The 26,740-nt window shown below is 40.6% G+C and overlaps 1 protein-coding gene across 10 annotated transcripts in view; it reads right to left on the bottom strand.

The window, feature by feature from the left end:
- Positions 1-26,740, bottom strand: part of Mapkap1 (MAPK associated protein 1) — a 236,359-nt gene that overhangs the window by 50,658 nt on the left and 158,961 nt on the right. For 8 of the 10 annotated variants that reach the window (XM_074053192.1, XM_074053193.1, XM_074053197.1 and 5 more), the window contains one exon: positions 7,124-7,231. The exons of 1 other annotated variant lie outside the window; for it this stretch is intronic. In XM_074053192.1, the coding sequence (XP_073909293.1) occupies positions 7,124-7,231 (108 nt within the window). Of the gene's footprint in view, positions 1-7,123; positions 7,232-25,491; positions 26,350-26,740 lie in introns of those variants that run through there. One more of the 10 variants, XM_074053195.1, reaches the window with a different exon arrangement.

The following is a 26,740-nucleotide window of genomic DNA, read 5'->3' as shown; positions in this document are numbered from 1 at the left end:
TGCCTTTTCTTCTCTCTCCTTTTTAATTTAGTAGTTGTTGTTGTGTGTGTGTGGGGGGGGGGGGGGGTATATCCAAGTACCACCACAAAGAAACCTCTGCATATAAAGCTATTTTCCTAAACTCCAAGTTTTCCTTGGTTAGTCCAGTGATGTAAGAGATGTAGGAGGTTCACTCCATCAAGAACAATGAGCCAGATATGGCCAGACATGGGGACAGACATGGGGACCTGGTCCCGGTCCAGTGTGTGAGAGAGGTCACAGTCTAGTGTAGGAGTGGCAAGTCATCCAGGAGTCAATCATCAGATAGGAATACGAGAGGGCCTCAGAGCCCAGTGGCAGTCAGGTAGCCCAGGGAGGCGCCCAGGAGTTGCTCCTGGCTCTCCTGGGTCTTCAAAGGGCAACTAAAGACAGTGAGTGAAGCCTCTCAGGCTGTACCCTACATACAGATGCTCTCCCCTACCAAGATCCCTACCTGAGGGACCAACCATTCTTGCTTACTATAATCTTACATTAAGGAAATTCAGGAATTCAATAAGGAACTGAAATAATTGAAAGTCTTAGCATTCTGTGAATCTCCTTCAAAGGAGCTGAGTTGATGTTTAAAGAGCCACTGACACCTCTCTATACAGCAATTTCTATTTAGGAAATAACTAGAGTTAGCTCTTTCATTAGACTTAGTGGAAGAAGACATGGTTTTCTAGGCTCCTCATTATATTCCTGTGACATTAGCAAATCATTCATCCCTCTGAGCCTCAGTTTCCCCTTCTATAAAATAAAGTTGAGCACACCAGCCTAAAAGGTGTTATATAACATCATTTATATCCCATTCAATTCTCACACACACTCACAAAACCTTGCAAAATATATTCAGCTACCTCCATTTGCACAGGAAACTAACGGCCAGAGAATGACATGATTAGCCCAATGTCAGAGGTCAGCCTCATTCTAGTCGTGGTGATTTAAGCACAATGCTAGGCTATTGTAACCAAAACCTAGTCAGTGATCATACAGAAAGACAGTGTCTCACACTCTGTATGCATTCCATAAAGCCAGTTTAATTTCAGGCCAATTTTGGCCGTGATGATGGGAAACTCCAGTTTTTCTCCTAAAGCTATGAAAAGAATAAATTGGTCCTTTCTTCTAAGGACCTGGATGGGCTACCCACAAATGATCAGTGGGAAAGGTCACGGGAACATCTGGTAGAAAAGAAAACAGGCTTGGTTTGGTGCCAGGATTTATATAGAGGCTTGGACAAGAATGAAAGTCTTCTAATGCTACATCCTCCTCAGAATGTACTCATTGCTTCCTTCTGGGCTGATTCCAGCTATGAGCAGATAGTTGGCTGAAGGACACAGTAGATTATCAGACAAGAATCCAAACTGGAAAGCTCAAGGACTTTGGCTTGTCATTTTCTTATTTAGGCCAAGATCCAAGCACAAATGTTAGCTCTCAGTCCCTCGGCAGAAACTCTTGTCAAATCAGCTTCATTTGCTGGCTTTTCTCTCACAGCACATAAAGACAGTTGTCATCATCATTTTCAGGACTGAAAATTCAGGTTACCAACAATCTCAGAGGGGGCTTTGGAATCTCATAGCTGACTTAGAATTTTGGTCCTATCACTCACTCACTGGCTAACTTTGCAAGTCACATCCTCTCTTCATAATGAGAATAATGTCTTGTAGGATAGTTATAAAAATTATGATGAAACATTTGCAAAATGGCCTTATAATAGTACAGTTGAATAGCTTCCTAGACACCCTCTGGTGTGATTGGCAAAAATGTTGTGCCCCATTCCTCCTTTGGCTTCCACCCACCCTTATAGAAATCAGTCTTTTCAATCTGATGGTTTTACTTATAATAGGCACATCCACTCTGGGTCACCATAACACATCTGGAAAGTACCCTGCTTCTAAGTTCTCTTGATCCTATGATGCAGGCTTACAGACTTGCCCCCGCCCCTCCATTCTGGGTCACACTCTTCCCCCCCCACATCTCATCTCCGTGAGGGCTCTCTGGTTCCAGAATATACATCTGCTCTGCTAGCCACAGAATGCTGCTCTTTCATTCCTTATTAATTAAAGTTAACACGTACTGAGTGCTTATTACGTACCAGGCACTGCTTTAAGCTTGAATCCCTTATTAACCTTACAAGGGAGACAGACTACCAAGAAAGGTTCAATGGAGTATCTGAGGCCACAAAGCTAGTAAGTGGCAGGGCCAGAGTGTGAACCAAGGCCATCTGGAGCCACAGCATGTTTTCTTACACTATGCATAATATGTGACCATAACTTAGCTCACTTCTAAAATGGCTTTAAGAATAGTGGGTCTGTCCTGAGCAAACATACCAACCGAAGTATATAAAAAAAATCTTGTTTTTGGAATATTTTTAATTTGTACAAGTCCAACTTTTTTTTCCCCTTTTCTTGAAATAGCATCTTGCTTCACAGCTCAGGCTGGTCTTGAATTCACTATATAGCTGAGGCTGGCTTCAAACTTTCCTCCTGCCTCTGCCTCTTGAGGGCTGGGGTTACGGGTATATATCACCACCAAGCCAACTTCTTCTTCTATTTTTTTTTTTTTTTTTGGTGGGACTGAGGTTCGAACTCAGGATTTTGTGTTTGCAAAGCAGGTGTCTACTGCTTGAGCCACTCCTCCAGTCCACTTTGTAGATGAGGTCTATAGGCACGAGCACTGGTGCCTGGCGAGGTAGCTATCAGAGAATACCACATGGCTCTTAGTTGAGATCGCTACTTAAATTTTTTTTTCTATAAAAAGGATAAATTGCTGTTTAGAAATTACTTCTATTTTATAAGACTAGTTATAATATTCCATTGATTCATACCATTGTCTTCCTTTACCCTTTTGTAAATGCTGGCAATGGCTTCTTTCATTAACAGTGGTTTTGACTCACAGAGTACAAGAACTGGAAGTATCTTACAAATCCTTTGAGATGAGGCTCATAAAGGTCACACAACTAAATTAAGACTGTGTTCATGCTTAGAAGTAGAGTTAAGAACTAAACACTAGATTTCAGAACTTTATCCACCAATCCTCACAGCATCTTTTTTCTAATGTAAAAAATTTGGGCCTAATTTTAAAACAAAAGTAATCTGAAATACAATGTATTGTAGGATACTGTGCAGTAGTTAAAAAGGAACAGGTGAATTTATATGCAGAATAATGTGAATTAATGTGAAATAATCTCTATAATATGTTGCTAAAAAGTAAAGGAAAAATGCTATCATTTGTGTTTTTTACAGAGGGAATATGAACATGAATGTGTGTGTGCGTGTGTGTGTGCGCGCGCATGTGCGCACGCGCCTGCATGTATAATCACAATTAATCACATATGCATACAATGTATAGATGACCCTATGAAAGATATGAGAGGAACTAGGAACAGCTGTTGTCTCTGGGAGGGGAAACAAGAAAGAAGAATTAGTTTCCACTATAGACACTTCTATTGTTGTTAAATTTTTTTTTTTGGAAGTACTAGGGTTTGAACTTAGGGCCTCCTGCTTGCTAGGCAGGTGCTCTATTACTTGAACTATGCCCCCATCCTGCACTTCTGTTATCTGAAAAAAAATTTTTTTACATGTGTAAGTGTTAACATATCTAAAAAATTTACCTTGATGCTAATAAATAACACTTTATCTTATTGGTATAAGAAGCCAATATTTTGCCTATATGTGAATAGTTGTATATGTGAATAGCAAAAGTTGCTGTATATGAATAGCTCCCCAAGGATGTTTAAGGGAGTCTTTAAAGAATGAAAGGAATCATAGGAAGAGAGGGAACAGTTACGCACGTCTATCAGGTAAAAACTTCAGGTAATTACGTTATAAAGGATGTTCTTATGACTTTCTGTTTGGTACACTGTGGCATGCGCTGTGAGTGGCTGAGATTTCAAGTGTCACAAGAAGCATTACACTAAGAGATGCTCTCACTAGATAATCTTTGTGCCTGTCAACTTGCCTGTATTTCTTGCTTGCTTTTTCTTCTTAGAAAGTCATGCATACTCACTTTAGAAACTCTGGAAAGTATAAGCTCATACCAAGAGAAAGGAGAACAAATTACCCACAATCTTGTCAACCAGAAACACCCACTATTGATTAGCATTTTCCTTATATACATTTTATTTGCTTATTTTTTAAACATAATTGGGATTAGTTTATATATGCTATTTTGTATTCTTGTCTTTCCCCTTTAACATTACATCCAAGTTAAAATATCTCACTACCAAACTTTTGCTAAACACAACTATTTATTTATTTATTTATTTGCATTACTGGGGTTTGAACTTCCAATCTTGCGCTTGCTAGGCAGGTGTTCTACCACTTCAGCTATGCCTCCAGCCCTAAACACACCTTTAATGCCAAGTAACACTGTACATGCATTGAAACAGTTCTTCTTTTTTTAATTTGTTATTGTGGCAAATTGTATGGACTGGTTCTATTTAATATTAAACCAACTCTCCACTCCTAGAATAAATCCAACTTGGCAATGTTATATTGCTGCTCTGATAAAATGCTGGACTCAGTTTGTTAATGTTTTATTTAGGATTTCTGCATCTGTATTTATAAGATTGGTCTGAAAATTTTCTGCCTTGTATGATTTTTTTCTAGGGTTTGGTACCAAGATTATGAGAGCCTTTTCAAATGAATTACAGCACGTAACCTCTTTTTTCTATTCTCTAGAACAGCTGATGTAAGATTTGGGGTTATATATATATCTTAAATTTTAAGTTTTTGGTAGAACCAGCTAGTAAAGTTATCTGGGCTTTTTTTTTTGTTGTTGGGGGGAATGTTTAATCAGTTTTTCAAAAATAGTTATGGGAACATTTAGGTTTTGTTTCCTTTTGTGTCAATGTTGATAAGTTATCTTTTCCCAAGATCTTTTTCTTTTCATCAACATTTCCAAAATTTTTGGAATGGGGTTTATCAAAATAATCATGTGCTATCTAATGAGTATAGGATCTGCAGTGTATTTTTCATTCCTATTACTATTTGCATTCTGTTATTTCTCTTTCTTGTTTTTGACCTACTTAGAAAGAGGTTTATTGATTTTATTAGTCTTTTTCAAAGAACCAACGCTTCTTTTTGATGTTCCTGAATTTTCTATTTTTTTGATTTCCACTTTTATCTTTATTGTTTCCTTCTTTTTATTCTCTTGGGTTTCCTTTACTGTTTTCCTAATTTTTTGATCCAAATGCTTAGCTCATTACTTTTCTGATTTTCTTCTTTTGTAATACATAAATTTCAAGTCTGTGAAATTTCCTTAATACTGCTTTAGCCATATCCCCAAATTTAATATGTAGAATTTTTATTATCTTTCCATCAAAATGTTTTTGAGGGCTGAAAGTGTTACTCAAGTGGTAGAGTGCCTACCTGACAAGTGGGAAGCCCCGAGTTCAAACCCCAATGCCACCAAAAATGAAAAAAAAAAAAGGAATTATGAAAATATTGTCTCACTTCCACTATTACTCCTTTCTAAAAACACTGGTCCAGAAACTTATTTCTCAATTTCCAAATATACAATATTTTCCGATCTTTAGCCTAATTTCACTGTGATCAGATAGTATATCCTGTATGAAACTCTATATTTGTTTTCCAGAATAGGGATAAGTTATATTCTTATAACATAAGAATAAGTTATAGTCTTCCAATATAAGATACTAGAAACATACTGTGAAAACTATCATTACACATAAATCTTTGGTGCATTTTAGATTTTCTTCTCATGACCGATTTCCAAAAGCAGAAATATTGGGTAGGACATTTTTAGGCCTCCTGATATGTACAGCTGTGTTATACTGCTACACTGCTGTCACCGGAGTTCGAATATGCTGTTGCCCTGTATTCTCCTCATCCATGAGGACTCTTTTTGAAATACCTGGCTTACCTGATAGGTGGAAAGTACTGCATTCTGCTTTAAAATGCTTACATTAGATTGTTAATAGGGAGGAGCATTTTTACAAATGTTTACTACTTATTTTGGTTGTGGATGGTGAAGACACCAACTTCAACCTTTGAGAATATGCTGAATGCCAAAGAGCACATTTCACCTTCGAGGTAAATTGTGTGCATGCTGCTTCAGAAGAGGAGCCCTGGTTGAAGAGCAATAGACTGTTTGGTTTAGAGGGTCAGTGGCATGACTGAAGATCTACCATCTATTCACTCATTCCCTTTACTGAGTTCTTACAGTATGTGATCTTTGGCAGACTGCTGAGTTAACGAAGGACAACCTGGCCTGGGTCAGGAACACCCTTACAGAGGTGACAATCTAGTGGGGGAGGCAGACATCAATCAATCACTGAGAAAGATACATATTATACTAGAAACATATGCAATGACCTATAGCAGTATAATGAGGGACCCAGAAGAGGATCAGGTTTAGGGGATTGGGTGAAAGAGGTCATAGGTGACAGCTCTGAAGATGTGACATTTAAACAGAGACGAAGGATGAGAAAGATTTAACCAGAATGGGTGAAAGGGTGTTTCAGGAGGAAGAAACAGCCTGTGTGAAAGCCTTGCAGTAGGAACAACCACCTGCAGCCTATTGCCACAATCACAATTTTCATATACCACTTGCTCCTTAAGTAGGTGGGAGTACAGAGCAGAGGGAAGGAAAAAAAAAATCACGATTTGGAAATTCTGAAGAGAAGATGAAAGGACTCACTGAAGTTTTAAGGATGTTCTTAAAGTGGCACTAGGAATCACTACATTGCCTCCTGCTTAAGAGTATTCAAATGGTTAACATTTTCTAAAACTTGATGCCTGAACAGCGATACTGACAGGGCCAGTTGCTTTATGTACAAAAGAAATTTGTCTTAGAAAAGGCCTCACACTTCTGTTTCCAGAGCTGTTCCAAATTTAGGAAGATATAGTTCAACAGAAGAGTATTAATCATGGAGTGCTAAACAGGATGTGGACTCTACCAAACAGCATGGAATCTATCATTTCACTTTGGGACACACTTCTGGCATGAAGACTGCGGTCTGCCTTAGAAAACAGTAACTTCCAATCTGCCTAGGGGAGCCAGGTCAGCAAATGTTCCCATACACATGACTCCTAAGCAGGTTTGCAATGGACAAAGCAGGCACGGAGCGAGGTGGCCAACGTACTGTTCTCGCGGACCAGGCAGAACTCCCATGCGCTCTGGCTCTCCAACGTGCTCTCCAGGTCCACGGCGACATTGGGTTCGCTCTGCTTCTCCAGGCGGTATTGAGGGCCTGGAAGATCAAAGGGGCAGGAGGAGGGGAGGAAGTCTGAAACAGTGAATTTAACATTTAGAAATTACCACATATTGGGCAAAAACTGGGGAGAGCCATAGGGAAATGTTAACGTCTGACTTGAGGGTCAAGCTATCTAAGATGGAAGAGTTTGGGGCTTTTTTGACAAGGTTTCCCATCCTGTCTGTCCCCACTCAGTTCTCGCCACATGCTAGGTAAGAGACAAATGGCTTTGAGTCAGACAGAACTAGGGTCATGTGTGGCTCCCCTGCTTCTCAGATGTGAACAGGTAACCTATCTATCCTCTTTAACCTCTATTTCCAAATACGCGATACTGGATCCTATACCTGAAGACTGTATACATGAGAGATGACATGGGAAAAACACTTAGGAATATACCTGCCTTGCAGGAGGCACTCCTACAAAGGTACTTGTGGTTAAGAATTACTACTGTATAATAATAAATTATAATCGGAAATAAGGTATGTTTGGAACTCTAATTGATAACAGTTCAAAAAGTAAAAAAAAAATTATACACATGAACTTTAAAAAATGAATTTTGTGTTTCCAGGTTACAGTAATGGAAAACAATGGCTGTTGGTTCAAGTTTTTGTCAAAGCATTTATGAAAACACAAGAGACACAGGTTCAGTAACAATGGAAACTAGGAATTGTAGCTCTATGTATCACATGCAGAGTTCTGGCAGATGTTAATAAGACACTGGGGCATTTCATACATTTGTCAACCCAAATGACAATGTTGTTCTTCTGAGATAACACCTAACAGGTCCAATGGTCAGAATCAAGATTGCTCCTGTGATTTGCTAATGGTTATTGAAAAGATGAGAGGCGTAAGAAATGGTCTTATCATTTTGACTCTGAAAAGTATGTTTGGTCAGACAGAAGGAGGTGTGAGAGAGCTGAGGAAAGAAACAGAGGCTGTATCACGTATTTTTTAGACGTGTTCTTCAGCTATTATCAACTTGTTGCTTATTCTTCTCCTTCATCGGTCTGCAGCATTTCAGTCGTCTCCAGGGTTCTACTCCCAGTCCTACTCTCATCTGGAGCACTTAGAGATTCATTTCACATTCATGGTTTATTTGAGCTTTTCTCCCAATGGCGTTTGTTTTATCAGCACTTTTGCCTGAGCTCCTCTCACAGTTCTTCTATACATTCAGTTCTTTTCACACTCCTTGAGCAAATACATGTTCAGAAGTCTGTACAATTTTTAAAAATTTTAATGCACTGTATCAAGAAGGTACTATGCTTCAACATCATACACAGTAAAAAAGCATGAACTGTTTGCCACTAACCATCAGATGCTGGTACATTCACTGCTGGTGCAATCACAGAAAAATTATGCTCAGTTGAACTTTTAAGAAAACTCAGACTGGAGGAGTGGCTCAAGCACTAGAGCATTTGCTTTGCAAGCACCAAGCCCCAAGTTCAAACCCCAGTCCTACCAAAGAGAAAAAGAAAAAGAAAAAAGACAACTCACTGGTGGACTCTGCAGCCCATTAGTGGTACAGGGGTCACCCCTGAAGTTGGAAAGCTGCTTGCTAAGCTGCTGGTCAACTCTGAGTGCCTACATCTCCAATACCTCCAGCAACACAACGGGCATGAGGCACATTCATTACAGTGAATCTGGGTACAAAGTGTAGGTTATAATACCATCAGCCTTCTGTATCTACATCTGTGGACTCAACCAACTGTGAATTTAAAATGTTTGGTAAAATTGTGCCGATACTGAATACACACAGACTCTCTGTCATTCTTCCCCAACTGTAGTATAACTATGCACATAGCATGAACACTGTAGGAGTATGATAAATATTCTAGAGATGGTTTGAAGTCTATGGGAGAATGTGTATAGGTTTTATGCAAACAATGTACTGTTTTATAAAAGGATCTTGAACATCTACAGACTTTGATATACCTGGGGGGTCCTGGAACCCATCCCTCACAGATACTGAGGGACAATAGTATTTCATTTTTTAAATGATAGTCAAAATTTGGGAATAACCTACATCTAGTAACAGGGGGACTAACTAAATAAAATATTGTGGAATATCATGAAGTTATTAAAAGTTATCCTACAAAAATATTTAATGTTATAAAACATTAACATGTTATTTTATGAAAAAAAATGTAACAAACTTGCAGGATGATTACAATTCTAAAAATACATGTAAAAGCACAGTGGACAAACAGTAAGGTAGTTATTTTTAAAATATGGATAGTAGTTATATTACAATAGTGGGATTCTAAGTGCTTTTATTTTTCTTTTGTGTTTTTCTATATTTTAAAAATTTCCCAATAATAATAGCTACTTTTATAATTTTAAAAATATTGTATGTACTTAAAAGTTTTCCAGTTTCTTATCACATCATTTTTCTGAGAATACTGTAATTATCACACATGTAGCATCCCCAACAGTCTTTCACATGCAATAGTTTAATCAAAATGAGGCATGATGTGTTTACGCAGACAAATTCATCTTAAGAACTGTACCCTGGCATAGGCACTCAGAGAGCAGTACACAGTGTGTCTGGCTTCTAAAGCTGCTAGCCTACCTGACAGCTGGATCATATTTCAAGCCCCCCTTTCCTGACCACTGGGAACCACCGCCTGGCTGCAGCATAGAGAATTTCAGCCTTATTTCCTTTGCACATTTTTTCCTTTCCAGTCTCTGTAGCTGTCTGGGAAAGGTGGAACAGGGAAACCAGGGAAGTGAGGCAGTACTAGCAAGGGCTCCTTATTGCTAAACACAATCCCCTACCCCACTCTGAAAGTCCTCACTACCATCATTTTGGCACTTGCTTTCTTGTTTCTTGGATCTTGAATATATTTCTGTTAAAATCAGCTTGTTTTCTGAATGTAGTTTTTCAGACTTTCTCCTTGACTCCTAGTATGGCTTTCATTTCTACAACATGCTCATTAGGTGCCAAGTACACTCTATATGTTACTTCACTGAATCCTCACAACAACCCTGAGAGGCATATTTTACTACTCCCATTTCACAGATGGGAACCCTGATGAAGTAATTTGCCCAAGATTACAAAGGTAGGTAGTAGGGGGAAATAAAACCCAAGGGTCTTTTGGCTCTAAGGCTTATGTGCTTAGAACCTTTCTTCCCCCTATAAACTATAAATTACTGACCAGTTATAAAGAGGCCATAGTTTATTCTATAAATATAGATTTTTATAGATTTGTGGATTCATCTTGGCTCTGAATCACTTAATTTGTGGTTTCTACAAATTCAAAATGAAAATGATCTGAAATAATTTATTTTAATGAACTCTCCACATACCAAACATCCCATGCTATGACTGTGTTCTGGGACTGTGGTAGTAGAAAGTCTTCTTATGAAGACATAATCACTTATCTTTCTACCTATCCAGGAAGACTTTCCCATCTTTCCTTAAGAATATTCCTGCTGGGCCCAGTGGCATACCACTATAATTCCAGCTACTCAGGAGGCAAGACTGGGAGGATCATGGTTCAAGGCCAGCTTCAGGAAAAAGTTAGTGAGACCTCAACTCAATAAATAAGTTGGCTGTGGTGTTACATACCTGTCATCCCAGCTATGCAGGAGGAGTAAATGGGAGGAACACAGTTAAGACCAGCCTGGGCAAAAATGTAAGAACTTATTTGAAAAATACCTAAAGCAAAAAGGGTTGGGGATTTGGCTCAAGTGGTAGAGTGCTTGCCTAGCAAGCTTGAAACCCTAAGTTCGAACTTCAATACTGACCAAAAAAAAAAAAAAGTATTTGTAGCTCAGTTTTGTCAGTAACTAAAATTCTGAATGTTGCCTTCTAATTTGGATACTAAAAAACAACTTTGAAATCCACTTCTAAACTTGGTGCAAAACTCAGGGGTTTGACTTTGGGGAAGGTAGGGCTGCTAAGCTGAAGATATGCCAAGAAAACTGAGTCAAATCTGCATTTGTCTCCTTAATTCTTGCCTGAATACTAGATAAGCAATCTTGTAGAGAAAGAACATTTCATGTGTTTTCCTAGAAAAAAGCCAGATGAAGAATTTCAGGCCAAGGGCTGGAGATATGGCTCAGTGGTAGAGTACTTGCCTGGCACACACAGGGCCCTGAGTTCAACTCCCAGCACCACCAAAAAAAAAGAAAAGAAAAGAATTTCAGGCCACATGTGAGAGGTGAGATAGCCAATGAATGGCCCCAAATGCCCTCAGCTAGGGCGTGGCAGAACAAGTTAGCTCTATGACATTGGGCCAAGTTATTTAATCTCTGTCGACAGTTTCTTCATCTATAAAATGGGGATAATAACAGCATCTACTTCAGAGGACTATCTGAGGAGCCCATGAGCGGGTTGTAAGACAGTACAGTGTCTGTCCTCATCATGGCACTGTAGCAGGACTAAGAGATCATAATCCCGATCATCTGCCACCAGCCCAGGGCCTCCTGTGTGCCAGGGACTAGGCTAGGTCTTTCCTATAGATCATCTCGTTCACTGAGGACATAAAAAGTATGAATTCTATTTAACAGAGGAAGGAACTGTGACTTATGGAGGCTCAATAACTTGCCCAATGTCCTTCAGGGAGTGGAACTAGGATTCATACCAGAGATGCCCAGGCCTGTACTCTCTAATAATATGAACCACAGTGCCTCACTCGTTCCATGTTCTTAATAAATGTCTGTTGATGAAAAGACATTTTCATCAAGACCCACTATATATCAATATATCTCCCTCAACTGCTTGTTTAATTTTTAGGCAGTGACATGAAAGGGAAGAAAACAATAGTAACCAAAAGCCATTTCAAAAAGACAAGCTGTGAGGTCAGTTTCTTTGAATGTACTTTTGCCAAAAAAATTATTACATAAAATATAAAAGTCTCTTAGGATGTAGTTCTCAAGGCAACATCCACCCTTTGGAAAAAAGGTTTTAAAATGTCAAAGCTACATGAAGCCACATGACCTCTACTTCACAGCAGAGAGGAACACAAAAGGAATATTCTGGGAAGCAGCTACTCTGCAGCAAAAGAAATCCTGCTTGGGCATTCCAATGATGTATTTATTGCAGTCATACCATGTCACTGAATAGTCTAGGAACTGCTCTGGGCACTTTGAGAGAGTTCCAAGTTATAATACCCAGGCAGGATTTCTATGGGATTTTGTCAACCTGAGGCAACATTTTAGCACATGAGTTTCAGAAAAAATGTGTAGGGTCTTTTGGGTGGTGGATACATGACTCAGTGCTGCTTCCTTGATACCTTTAACACCCGACTGAAACATAAAGGATTTTAGCACATGAATCCTTAATAGCCAAGAGCCAGATGAAAGTTGAAATGGAATGCAAGCGCCTGGCGAAGTCTGAAGAGAGGAGAACCATACGGTAGCTCCTACCACCCACTGTCTTCTTTGAAAGACCTGCAGAAGAAACTTCCTTTGGACTTTGGTATTGGAAAGCTGGACTTCCCCAGAGCTTCTGTTACCTTTAGACAGTTTAGCAAAAATCTTGTCACTAAGTGGTACCATGTCATGTCCTTTTCCCTTTTGCCCATTAGGAAGTTTAGTACTGAATGTGTTCCCTGACGTGGTGACTCAGGCGATGCTTCTCTGCCAGCTCCTCCTCAGGACTCATCTTGCTGTTTAATCTCTCTCTCTCTCTCTCTCTCGTGTGTGTGTGTGTGTGTGTAGTTTTCTCTGTAGTTTTTTCACTGGTTAGTTTTTCTTTTCCTTTTTTTCCACTCCTGACATCAAGGTTAATGTAACTTTTATTCTGTTAAAATATATGCATTTCAAATACTCATTGGATTGAGGTAGGCTATAAACAAAGCAATTGATCACTATTATTTGCTGAGTATCAGAAAAAGTTTGAATGCCACCTGTGTGAGGGAAAGGATAGAGTCAAAGGCTGAAAACGTCCATGATTACACCTTCTTGTCAGCTATTTCCATTTACTTACTTAAAGAGCTTCTTGTAGCAGAAAAAACTAAGTATGATTAAATAAGAGGAAAGGTTGGGTTGGGACAGAAACCCCTGGTATTTGTATCTTGAAAAGGAGCAACAATGCCAGCTGTGCATTCTGGAGAAGTTATTTAATCTCATCTTTAAAATGGGGCATCAGAACTTCCCTCAGGACTGCTGTGAGGATTAAAGAGACAATCCTGGACTCCCCTTTGGCAAAGTTCTTGGGAACCAGAAACCCTGTGGTAAGGTGTAGGTAGATCCCCAGCCCAAGAGTCACAGTAAGTTAAACACATTAAGGGTAGGTACGAGGTGGTAGAGAATACTGGCACCAATGTGGATGTCCACAATCTTTTTAATGTGTGTCCAAGGGAGAGGTGTGGGGTAGAGAGCATCCGTAGCTATTTAAAGAAGCTTGCTTTTAAGCTATAGACAGTATTTAGGATTAGAGCCTTGCTCAGCAGATAGGATTCCTACAGTTTCCTAGTCTCTCAGGTCCAAAAATATGGTCTAAAAATGATAAGTAAATGGCAGAACTCACAGAACATACCATGAAAACACAGCTATCAAAGGATATGTGCTATGATGACACCATCCATAAGTCCACCTAACATTTTTGGTTTTGAGCATCAGTAATGTGCCAGACCCAGAGATGAACAATCAAGCATCCATATTTTCAAGGAGTATGAGAGGTAACAAGACTTTGAGCAGATGGATTCTGGAAGACCAATGAGTTCTCTTACCAAAGTAGAAACAAGGTGCTCTAGGAGCACAGAACAGGGACAACCCATGTTCTCCTTGCAGTGGAAGGGAGACTTGAAGGATGACTAGTAGCCAGGGAGAAGGGAAGGCAGTGCCCCCCTCCAGAGGTACTAAAGAGCCCATGTGGCCACAGAAGAGGCCTAGGCTGTTTGGGGGCACAAGAGGAAGCAAGGGCTGGAATGCTTGGTCTAGACTGCTGGTCAAGATTTGGATTTTCTCTTATAAGCACCAGATTCTAACAGAGCAGCGATATGACATAATCAGCTTTCCATTTTGGTAAGATTCTCCTGGTGGCACTGATGACAACGGGCTGGAAGGAGACCCATTTAAGGAAAACCTTGGCAAGTCTGTCTGCTCAGACGAATCCCAAGTTCCTCATGAAGCCAAAGTGATCACTAACAAGTTGATGCTGTCTATAGAAGAGCTTAGGTCCAGCATTGGCTATTCTAAAGTGTCTGCATTTAGTGTCAGCTCCATTGCTTATAAGGCTTTCTCTAGGGGTGAGGATCATCATTTTCTGCTTGATCTTAACATAAACACTGGGCTACATGCAAGTGGTAACTCCTGTATCTTACAAACCTTCCCTCTAGGTTCACATTGGATAATTTGGAATTTAAATAATAAAAAGGAACAGGCTGATATGACAATAAGGTCACACTTTGGCCTCTTCTGAGCCAATACACAATTTACTCAGTGAAACAGCCAAATATAATCAAATTAAATACAATTCCTATTACAAAAGAAGAAAGACCAGAGCTGTTCCAATAAACCAATTCTCCTGCCTAGTTAAACTGCAAAACCTTCAGGAAAGGTTTTGAAAGCATGACCCATCAGTTCTAATTTTTAAAACTTATCCTTTCAGTCAAGACTAGAAAAAAAGGCCCATTCCAACTTTTATCTTTACTACAAAGTGCTGTTATCTTGGCCTGATGTCAGGAGCTCTATCTCTCTTTCTGCTGACAAGCAGAGACGAGAAAGATAAGATTGGAAAGGAATCTCACTTCTCTGGGTAAATAAATAATCAATACTCATCTAAATGTAAATGAGAAGGCAGCCCCCTCTGATAACAGCACTCTTATCAGAGAGCCAATTTTCTTCAGACATTTGGCCTCAACCAAATCACCATCATTCAGCCCCAGCCTAATGGCAAAAAATCGTAACTAAATTGAACCGATCACCAGAGATCAACTAAGTTTGGCCCTGGCCACTTCAGGTTCAAATGTTTGGGAATGCAATTTTGCCCCCATTAACTTTCAATAGCAATGAAGAACAGACTGGTCAAGGGGCCAGTTTGTGCAATAAACAAACCCCAGTTGGGGGGCTGGTCACAAGATGAGAGGAAGAGAGCTTAAGTGTTTAAACAACAACACCACTACCAGAATGGAAGCCAATTCCCAAACTGGGAGGATGGCTACTCCTGTGGGTGGGGAGAGAACATTCTTTCTTCTCTCTAAGACCAGGCTCAAACTGAGAAGACATTTAATTTGCCTGATGATCATTATGATTAAAGCTTATTCAAACAAATGTAAATAAGAAAAAAGAGATATGAAAAAAAGTCTGTAACTAAAAATAACTGAAGGTTCAAATATCAATTTCCTCCAACTAATTTGTCTCAGACTTACATCTGACCCAGCAGTGCTGCACTGACCTGATTTTACTGAAAGAAGACGCCGTCTAGAAGACAAATCACTTTCAAACCACTGCACTGGGGTTTCCATTTCTTTGCTGCAAGACTCAATTCACTGCTGATGAGAGTATTGGGGAAATTATGACCATTATTGATAGGACAGCAAAACCACTTTTACACAGTAGTCTTCAAGTAGACAGAAAGCTTGCACTACACCATTAATGAAGGTGTCAGCTAGAATCAGAAATTAAAGACAAAGGCCAGGAAAGGCCTAATTTTTAGTGCACATTAAGGATACCAGACACAGAAGCAGTGGCCATTCATTCTTTGAAGAATAATAATGCCTGAACAAGGGTAAGCGGAGGAGTCAGCTGCTCAGCCCACCAGTGGGGACAGGAAATAATGCTTTTTGGCTTTCCTGGAGTTCTAAGAGCAAAGAAGGCCCTTGATAAGTCTCAGTGAGTCTTTATCAGCAAAGGGAGGCTGGGTCTGGTGTGAGACAGAACTACTGTTTTATAGTCTCTACTTTTGCTGTGAGTATGTAAACCTAAAAGGTAAAGTGTGATGTGGTTAGAGTACAGGTTTCAGATGAGAAAGTCTTGGATGAGTATCCTGGCTCTTTTACAAATTATCTGATACTGGGTAAGTTGCCTGATCTATACCTTTGTGGAATAATTGCAAAGATTATGTGTTAACACAACACCTAGCACCCAACAGTCAACATGTCACTTGTGTAGTAATATACACAAGTTTTGTACATTACTACACAAACTTGACAAAATTATCAACTTGCCCTTTTTGAAAACAAGTCGAATACTGCTTCATTCCCAGACTCTAACAACAATAGTCAGTGATGAGGACTTTGCTGGCCCTTAAGAAAAGCACTTTATATACATTAGCTTTCTGAATTCTCATAAAACTCCATGAGACAACAGGTGTTCTGATTCCACAGCCTGTGTCCTTAACCACTCTCCTAGGCTAAATCTCAAAGAGCAATATCAGTTTTGATCTTGGGTTAGGGCAAAGAACTGCACCGTTGTATAAATTTGGAATCTTTTTGGGCGGGGGGAGGAGGTGGCACTGGAGGTTGAACTCATGGTCTTGCTCTTCCTAGGCAGGTGCTCTACTCACTTGAACCATGCCCCAGCAGTTGTAATAATCTGTTCATTTAAAAAGGAGTAAAGATGTTGGGTAGGATTAGGCAACAGGAAGGAAAGAGTAGACAGATGGTCTTTAGGGATCAAACCAAGAGTCCCCAGCCCTTGCAGCAGGCACTTAAAAACACCAGCTTCTTGCCCTGATTTTTTTTTTTTTAAAAGGGGGAGCCCTTCTTCTAAGTTAAATGATTTACACAGTTACTGCTTCAATCTATAGTTCTGAAAGTGTGATTTCTTTAGGGTTTAACTATACCCATTTCTAGTCTTGTTACAACCTCTTTATTGCGATAGAAAACATTTACTGGAAATATGTTACTGCTATTACCAGGTCATAAAATAAAAAGAAAAATAGTTTATGTATTGCCATCATTTCTAATCATCAATCAGAAAGTGCCAGGAGGAGGAAAGGAAAGGGCATACAGCTGAGATTTCCTTCTTTGTGTAGGAGAAATGCAGGAGCATAATAATTCTTCAGAACAAATTTCGTCTTGAATATCCAGCCACAGGGATGGGCTTGCGGGAGGAGCGGAGAACACACCTTTTGGCATATCCCCTCCTCTTGGCAGCCTTGCTTGAATTCCCGTCAGAGTTTTCACCCAACCTTCCTGGGGACCTTGCTTCTCTAGTGCACTGAGCTTGCCAAATTAGAAGCTGTTTTGTCTATTTGTCCCTCTCCAATTATCTTTGAAAGCGGGGGGGGGGGGGGGGGGGGGGGGCGCGGCGCTTTTTCAAAACCTCAACTTCATATTTCTAGGGCCCCAGCACAGCAACAGGCTTTGTTAGTGCTCAATAACCTTTGTTAAATAGAATGGTTTCAACAGGGTGACATTTCAAATTAAGCAGCTCACCAATCCACTTCTGTGGGCCTATCCTGAAAAATATTAGCTTAAATATACAATGACACATATGCAAAGACGTTCACTGTAGCAGTGTTTTAATATAAAAAATGCATATTCCTAAATGTTTACCAGTAGGAAACCATTCACTAAATTACAATGTATCTATACACTGGGCTATTACACAGCTATTACAAAAATAAGCTAAACTAATAAGACATGGGAAGATTTCTATAATGCATTATTAAATTTAAAAAGTGTAGCCAGATGTGGTGGTGCATGCCTGAAATCTCAGTACTTGGGAAGGCTGAGACAGGAGAACCATGAGTTTGAGACCAGCCTGGGCTACATAACAAGTAACTGGGGGGTGTAGCTCAGAGGTAAGGTGCTATTAGCATGCATGAGGTGCTGGGTTCAATCCCTAGCATCTAAAAATAAATTAACTAAATAAAACAAACAAACAAAAAAGAGATATAGAATACATAGAGGATGTTACATGTTAATAAAGTAAAACCTTGATTATACAATGCATCTATAATCTGGAATGATATAAGCTAAATTGTTCTCAATAGTTGCTCTGTAGACTACAGTTAGGTCTGGGGTATACATGATGAGACAGTATTAAAGGAGGCAGTTTTGTTGTTTTTTGGCTGTACTGAAGTTTGAACTCAGGGCCTTGTGCTTGGTAGGCACAAGCGCTTTCATATGAGCCATGCTTTTATCCCTTTTTGTTCTGATCATTTTGGAGATAGGGTCTTGCTTTTTGTCCAGGCCAGCCTGGAATATAATCCTATTTTATGCTTCCAGCTACAGCTGGGATGACAGGTGCACATCCTCACACTCAGCTACTGGTTGAGATGGGGTCTCACCTACTTTCTGCCTGGGCTGGCCTCAAACCAAGGTCCTCCTGATCTCAGCCTTCCAAGTAGCTAGGATTATAGGAGTCAGTCATTGGTTCAGTTTTTGCTTTTTACTTTATAGATTTTGATGTTTGGATTTTGGCAGTGGACATATATATGTATTACATGTGTCATTTAAAAATCCAATTTTGAAAATGAGGTTTCACCTTTTAGAGATATTCTTGCTAGACCAGACCAGGTCTGGTGGCCTGTGGAGCCTTTTCTACTGTGTCTGGCTCTCTGCAAGTCACATGGGCTCAGTGGCTGCTGGAGACACCCCTGAGCTTCTGAGGAGTCAGAACTCTATCTTAGGAGAAAGCCTGTCCAAGAACTGCTGAGGTCCAGAGGAGTGGACCACAGAGGCTTGCAGAGCTGCTCAAAGGAGGTGGGCAGCAAGGGTGGACTGGAGTATCCAAGTCCAGGCTCCTGGCACCCAAAGTCTGCTCAGCAGGGAGGCCATGACTGCAGACAAACCCAAAGTTGGCTTCCTCATCTGCTGCTCTATCACCTGCTCTGGCAACTACACCTGGCTGGTTGCTGAAAACAATGGGTGTCCCCATACTGCTTTGCCTGGCCTACCAGTTGGAGGTATGCGGTGGTGTATCAGGGTCCATCCCCTACAGCTGGGGGTGGGGAAAGATCTGGATTTGATCTCTGCCCTAAGCTTAATATCGTGTGTGTCTAGAGTGTGCCCTGTAAGCTCTGCTGCCCCAGCACATCTGAGACAATATGGTGGAAAGTCTATTAGCCAGTCTGCTTGTGTTTGGATTCACAGCTTCACCCTTACCAGTTGTGTGACCCCAGGCAAGTTACTTAACCTTTCTGTACCTTGCTTTTCAATCTGTGAGACAAGAATAACAGCACCAATCTTTCAGAGTTGTTCAAGAAGTTAATAGCAGTAAACAGCAGTACAGCTTCTGCTGCCTGGTCCATACACCTGAGTTGAAGAAGAGGGGTATCTACCTCTCCAATGGCACCTGGAACCTCTGGAGGCCTGGCACATGAGCCTCATTTCCCTCCCTCTACAGGTAGTAATCCAGAAACATACACCAAACCCTCTGGGCCTTGACTCACACTGATCTCTCTAGTCTGGAATAGTCTTTTCATTACTTCACTCCTCTAGTCCGTGTGTTCTGCTCAAGGAGTCAAAACTCTGTCTAGGTACTGCTATCTCTGGACTCCTTAGAGCAACCCACATGAAAAGATCTCTTGCAGCTTTCAAGTTGAGGAAGGAGAGCACATTTTGGCATCTCTGCCTTTCTTTCTAGGACAGCCTCTGCATACATGGGTACATAAAGAGTATTTGGAGACTTAAGGACCCAGCCTACTGGGCTATCATCCTAACCACCACTTCCTCCAAAGCAGACTTGGCGCTCCATCTGACTTCAAATGCCCCCACTGTTTAGAGACTCCCAATAGTGCCTCAACTCTGATAGGTCTTGTGGGGATGTATGCAGCTAGGGTGGACTGAGATAACTCACCCAGACACTTGCTGGGGAATAAAAGACGACCACTGTCAAGGGCCAGTCCTTGTGAATATTCTGGTTCCCTCACCAAGGCCCACTTGCTCTTGCAAGAGCACCCTGTCCCAATGTATCTCTTCCCAGAGTCACCTGAGCTACAACGGATGGGCCTACAGGAAACTTAACATCAAAATAAGAAGAAATAAGGCAAGGACAACCAGAAACTTCAAAACTTGGAAAAGGCTGGAAGCCACTGGACAGAAGTCAACTTCCCACCATCCCAGGCAGAGTGTGCTAGAAGTACCACATAACTGTGAGGAATGCTCACAGTCCACATCCTGTCATTCTCCAGCCAGTGTGAATGTCCTTTTCTTTGGAGAAAGGAGGAGTGATGTTACTTGTAAAGAAGAATTATTTTTTTCTCTTTCAGATCCAGATATCGCTTGTTAGAGAGGATGGAAACCTTTAACACTGTCCCTAAGCATCTAATTTTTCAATCCAATCTGTTTCTTTTAACTTGAGTCACTGTGACATTACCAAATTTTACACACAGTTATCTGTTGCTCTGTAAAGAAATACAGATGGTTTTTGTGGAAATAAACAGCCATTTATTTTAAACAATTGTAAAATAGTTTATGGAAACCAGTGGGGTAATGCATTCAAATAAATGCCAAAACTGGTTGATGGGGAGCCAGGGTGCTAAATCACACTGCTGAGAAATTTGGCTGTGGGGAACAGATAGTAAATCCAGAGTGACAGAATTTCCCGTGATGGCAAAGGTTTCTGACATCCAGTTCAGTTCTCAAAAAACCACAGCAGTTCAAACCCATTTTCCTTAACATAGCCTTGACAACCAGTGAAATTAGTGAATTTAGTCACAAGCACCTAAGGATAAAAACAAAAGAAACAAACAAAAAGGAGATTTCATTTGTCTGCAGCCTTCTCTGAGCTGTATAAAGGAGTGACTCCAACCTGAGTCAGTGGAGAGCAAGCTCAGGGCCAACTGTTTTCAATCACTGGACTTTGCTATGCCATGTGGAACCCAAAGGCTTTTCTTCACATCTGCTCATGGCAGTCGCTGGCTAGGGTAGAGCACATCCTCTCTGCACCTGTCTCTCACTTCGTAAAGTGAGGACAATGGCTGTACGTACTTGACAGGCTGCTGAGCAGATTCAGCAAGGCATTAGAGTGACAGTGTTTCAGAAAACCTCAGTACAAGAGGTTGTCTGTGGGTCCAGACCCTTCAGATACTAATAGCAGGCTACCTAGCAGGTCTCTCAGGTGCTTCCACTAACCCTCCAGGGAAGCACCAATGGCAATGAAAAATGAATGGCTTACATCTGACTGTAGGAACAGAGAAAACTTCAAACTCTTTTTAGCTGCTTCTAATTTTTTTTTTTTTTGTGGTATTGGGGTTTGAACTCAGGGTCTCATGTTTATTAGACAGATGCTCTATCACCTTGAGCCACACTTCCAGCCCTTTTGTACTTTTGTTATTTTTCAGATAGGGTTCTGAGTTTTTGCCTGGGCCGGCCTTGGCCTTGGACCATAATCCTTCTACCCCATGCCCTCTAGTTTCTAATTTAATAGAGCAATTAAAGTATAAGCTTTTTGGCTGTCCCTTCTCAAACCAGCTGTTTATCCTTGTAATGGTGTTTCTAATGACATTAGATTCTTGCAGTGAATTAACTCAGTTGTTCTTCAAACATTTGCTGGCCCTGAGGTAGGCAATGTAGATAGATAGAAAAGTTAAGACTCTGATTCTGGACTCTAGAGAATCCTAGTGCACACAGCTCAGTTTGGAATACTTCTTACTCAGCCTTCCGACTTGTTGCTGACATTCAATCAGTTCCCAAGTTCTGAGGACTCCACCCACTTACTAGGTCTCCAGGGTATTGCTTATCATCCAGATATGGTAATGGTCTCCCAACTGGCTCCTGGCCTCCAGCCATCCATTCTTCACCCAACTGTCAGAGGGTACTCTCTAGAGACAAACTCTAGGCTTTGTCTCAAGGTTCTCTGTCTTGCATGTTTAAATACCTTCCACAATTTCCTCACTGCCTACCAATTTAGTGCAAACTCCTCATCCTCCTCTTGAGGTCTTCTATCCATCCTTATTTCTTGAACATCTGTGTCCTCCAGAATCCACCAAACTGGTATTTTTGCTGTTCTGTGCATATACTTTACAGTTTCCTACCTCCGTATGATTCTGTACCCTTCCCTTCAAACAGACCTCCTGTCCTCCACTTGGTCAAAGTCTCAAAGTCACATCCCTCCTTTATAGTCATCCCTCAGCCTTATCTGCTCTCTGACTCTGCACCTGGTACTGAGCCCATGATATCAGATCCTCCCAGGTTCCCAGACTGGCCTTCTTCCTTTCCCTACAATAGGCAAAGTTGCACCATTCGATATTCTTCTCACCACAGGCTCTGCTCCATGTCAGAGGACTTCTACAATCCCAGGTCAATTAAAAAATAGGTTTGCTTTTAAAAAATCTGGGTGATTCTTCATGTCTCGTTCAGATACCTGCCCACACACATGGCCGAGCCCTCTCCAGGACACTCTGCCCTTATGGGAGATATCCTGCTAGACTATCAGTGTGCTTTTCTAAAATCCCGCCTTATTCCCTGATGTCACTTCCTATCTGGATTACTTTGTGCATAAGTTATACGCTTAATTTATCTGAATTCTACTACACTTGCTTATTAAAAATAAAGGAAAAGAAGGGATGACCTGACCTAGAGAATAATAGTTTGAAGGATTCCACTTGCCATAGCTCTTAGTAATCCAATGAGCACACAAGTATGACTCTGTGGCAGGAGTCTTATTCATCTTTGCAGTGATGGAGCTTGGTAAATGATGAATTACTAGCTGAACTAACTGGGTAGATGGTGGTTTCTCAGTTTTCCAGCTCCATTTACAGTGTAAGCATCTTTGCCAATTTTGACTTTAGCATTTAATGTTATATATTTTTAGTTTTTGTTTTAATGCTAGACATGAAAAACTAACTATGTGGTTTTCATGAGAAAAGTCATAGCACATTGGCCTCTGACATGAATTTTTAAAGGGATTCTTTTCCTAGAGGTAATTTTGCCAATGAGATTTTTGGTCACAAGGGCTACTGCCCTGTAGAACATGTGTCCGTGTCCTCAGAGGCTGCTGAGTGAGCATTGCCTACTTCCTTGGTCCTTGGTGCCAGGACTTGCATTCCCCCACAATGCTGTGGTCCCCAGCTGCTGTCTACACCTCTGCACCTCTTCAAACACTGGCTCAACTTGTCAGCAGGGCTCTTTTTGCCCACCCTGCCTTCTTTCCAAACCACCTACAAACTGAGCTTTGTTTTTTTTTTTTTTCATTTTTCTTTTATTATTCATATGTGCATACAAGGCTTGGTTCATTTCTCCCCCCTGCCCCCACCTCCTCCCTTACCACCCACTCCCCCCCCCCCGCTCCCCCCCCTCAATACCCAGCAGAAACTATTTTGCCCTTATCTCTAATTTTGTTGTAGAGAGAGTATAAGCAATAATAGGAAGGAACAAGGGGTTTTGCTGGTTGAGATAAGGATAGCTATACAGGGCATTGACTCACATTGATTTCCTGTGCGTGGGTGTTACCTTCTAGGTTAATTCTTTTTGATCTAACCTTTTCTCTAGTTCCTGGTCCCCTTTTCCTATTGGCCTCAGTTGCTTTAAGGTATCTGCTTTAGTTTCTCTGCATTAAGGGCAACAAATGCTAGCTAGTTTTTTAGGTGTCTTACCTATCCTCACCCCTCCCTTATGTGCTCTCGCTTTTATCATGTGCTCATAGTCCAATCCCCTTGTTGTGTTTGCCCTTGATCTAATGTCCACATATGAGGGAGAACATACGATTTTTGGTCTTTTGGGCCAGGCTAACCTCACTCAGAATGATGTTCTCCAATTCCATCCATTTACCAGCGAATGATAACATTTCGTTCTTCTTCATGGCTGCATAAAATTCCATTGTGTATAGATACCACATTTTCTTAATCCATTCGTCAGTGCTGGGGCATCTTGGCTGTTTCCATAACTTGGCTATTGTGAATAGTGCCGCAATAAACATGGATGTGCAGGTGCCTCTGGAGTAACAGTCTTTTGGGTATATCCCCAAGAGTGGTATTGCTGGATCAAATGGTAGATCGATGTCCAGCTTTTTAAGTAGCCTCCAAATTTTTTTCCAGAGTGGTTGTACTAGTCTACATTCCCACCAACAGTGTAGGAGGGTTCCTTTTTCCCCGCATCCTTGCCAACACCTGTTGTTGGTAGTGTTGCTGATGATGGCTATTCTAACAGGGGTGAGGTGGAATCTTAGTGTGGTTTTAATTTGCATTTCCTTTATTGCTAGAGATGGTGAGCATTTTTTCATGTGTTTTCTGGCCATTTGAATTTCTTCTTTTGAGAAAGTTCTGTTTAGTTCACATGCCCATTTCTTTATTGGTTCATTAGTTTTGGGAGAATTTAGTTTTTTAAGTTCCCTGTATATTCTGGTTATCAGTCCTTTGTCTGATGTATAATTGGCAAATATTTTCTCCCACTCTGTGGGTGTTCTCTTCAGTTTAGAGACCATTTCTTTTGATGAACAGAAGCTTTTTAGTTTTATGAGGTCCCATTTATCTATGCTATCTCTTAGTTGCTGTGCTGCTGGGGTTTCATTGAGAAAGTTCTTACCTATACCTACTAATTCCAGAGTATTTCCTACTCTTTCTTGTATCAACTTAAGAGTTTGGGGTCTGATATTAAGATCCTTGATCCATTTTGAGTTAATCTTGGTATAGGGTGATATACATGGATCTAGTTTCAGTTTTTTGCAGACTGCTAACCAGTTTTCCCAGCAGTTTTTGTTGAAGAGGCTGCTATTTCTCCATCGTATATTTTTAGCTCCTTTGTCAAAGATAAGTTGCTCATAGTTGTGTGGCTTCATATCTGGATCCTCTATTCTGTTCCACTGGTCTTCATGTCTGTTTTTGTGCCAGTACCATGCTGTTTTTATCGTTATTGCTTTGTAATATAGTTTGAAGTCAGGTATCGTGATACCTCCTGCATTGTTCTTTTGACTGAGTATTGCCTTGGCTATTCGTGGCCTCTTGTGTTTCCATATAAATTTCACAGTAGATTTTTCAATCTCTTTAATGAATGTCATTGGAATTTTGATGGGAATTGCATTAAACATGTAGATTACTTTGGGGAGTATCGACATTTTTACTATGTTGATTCTACCAATCCATGAGCATGGGAGATCTCTCCACTTTCTATAGTCTTCCTCAATCTCTTTCTTCAGAAGTGTATAGTTTTCCTTGTAGAGGTCTTTCACATCTTTTGTTAGGTTTACACCTAGGTATTTGATTTTTTTTGAGGCTACTGTAAATGGAATTGTTTTCATATATTCTTTTTCCGTTTGCTCACTGTTAGTGTATAGAAATGCTAATGATTTTTCTATGTTGATTTTATATCCTGCTACCTTGCTATAGCTATTGATGATGTCTAGAAGCTTCTGAGTAGAGTTTTTTGGGTCTTTAAGGTATAGGATCATGTCGTCTGCAAATAGGGATATTTTGACAGTTTCTTTACCTATTTGTATTCCTTTTATTCCTTCTTCTTGCCTAATTGCTCTGGCTAGGAATTCCAGTACTATGTTGAATAGGAGTGGAGATAGTGGGCATCCTTGTCTGGTTCCTGATTTTAGAGGGAATGGTTTTAATTTTTCTCCATTACAAACTGAGCTTTGTTAAATCAGGACACAAGCATCCTAAGGACTGTTCCTGGACCCTGTCCAGCTCTTTCTAAGCCACCTGGGCTCTTGCCCCAATACCTCCCACTAGTTTGGTAGAACTTTAATGTCAGGGTTCAAATCCCAGCTCCAATAATCTTAAAGACCTTGAAGAAGTACTTTAATACTCTAAGCATTGTTTCCTTATCTCTACAGTGGGGGTGACAGTTCCTAATGTATGTGGTTACTGTACAAATTAAATGGGGTAAGGACACATGGAAAGCACTTAGCTTGGCATGTAAATACTCAGTAAAGAGCAACTATTTATTAGTGTATTAATACAATTTTGCTATATTCAATTCTCAAGCTATCAAACAGGTAAGAGGCTGAATTATATATCCTATTTTAAGTGAACTGTGACTTATAAGAAAGATGTTAAAATATGCTTCTTGTGCTACAAACAAAACAAAAATGTAAGAGCAATGGGAAAAAATGGCAGAAGAGGAGTTGTGGCTGCCAGCCATCTTCCTTTCTGGGAGTTTTCTGTCTGGTTAGATCTATTATCTGGGAGCTGGCTGTCCTGCTGGCTTTCCATTTGCCTTGCTAATAACAGTAAATCCAGCAGCTTCCACTGCAGCTTCTGTCTCCTTCAGCTGACTCCCAGGCCAATCAGCATTTTCTCTCAGCTAATGTCAGATGTTCCCTGGGAAGTCCTGCTGAAAAGAAAATTTATGACAAAAGTTTCTCCTGCTTTTAACCCTTCTGCATAACCCATCCCAAATGCAGGATGCTTGGAAGAATGCCAGGTCAGGCCTACATGTGCATTCCTGTGTTCTCGCTGATGCTTTTGCTGCTCTGACAAGGGGCCTCAGACCCCTGGAAAAGCTCAAATGAGCAGCTGGGCGGACAAGTGCACATGTTCTGAGCTGTACCTAATGTGGACTAAATTTGAGCTTGGTTCTTTAGAGGTCATAGTCAAAACAAAGTGTTATAGCACAAAATTGTGAGTGTGACTGGGTCTCATAGCTAAAATTGAAAGGAGAGGACAAAACTAATGTTTACTGAGTAACACAGTAAGAGTGAAGCCTCCCTGGGTACTTGGTG

The sequence above is a fragment of the Castor canadensis genome, chromosome 13 (assembly GCF_047511655.1).
Source record: "Castor canadensis chromosome 13, mCasCan1.hap1v2, whole genome shotgun sequence".
NCBI classification, from domain to species: Eukaryota; Metazoa; Chordata; class Mammalia; order Rodentia; family Castoridae; genus Castor; species Castor canadensis.
Note: the sequence above shows the minus strand (reverse complement) of the source record. Positions and strands in the feature narration are given on the sequence as shown.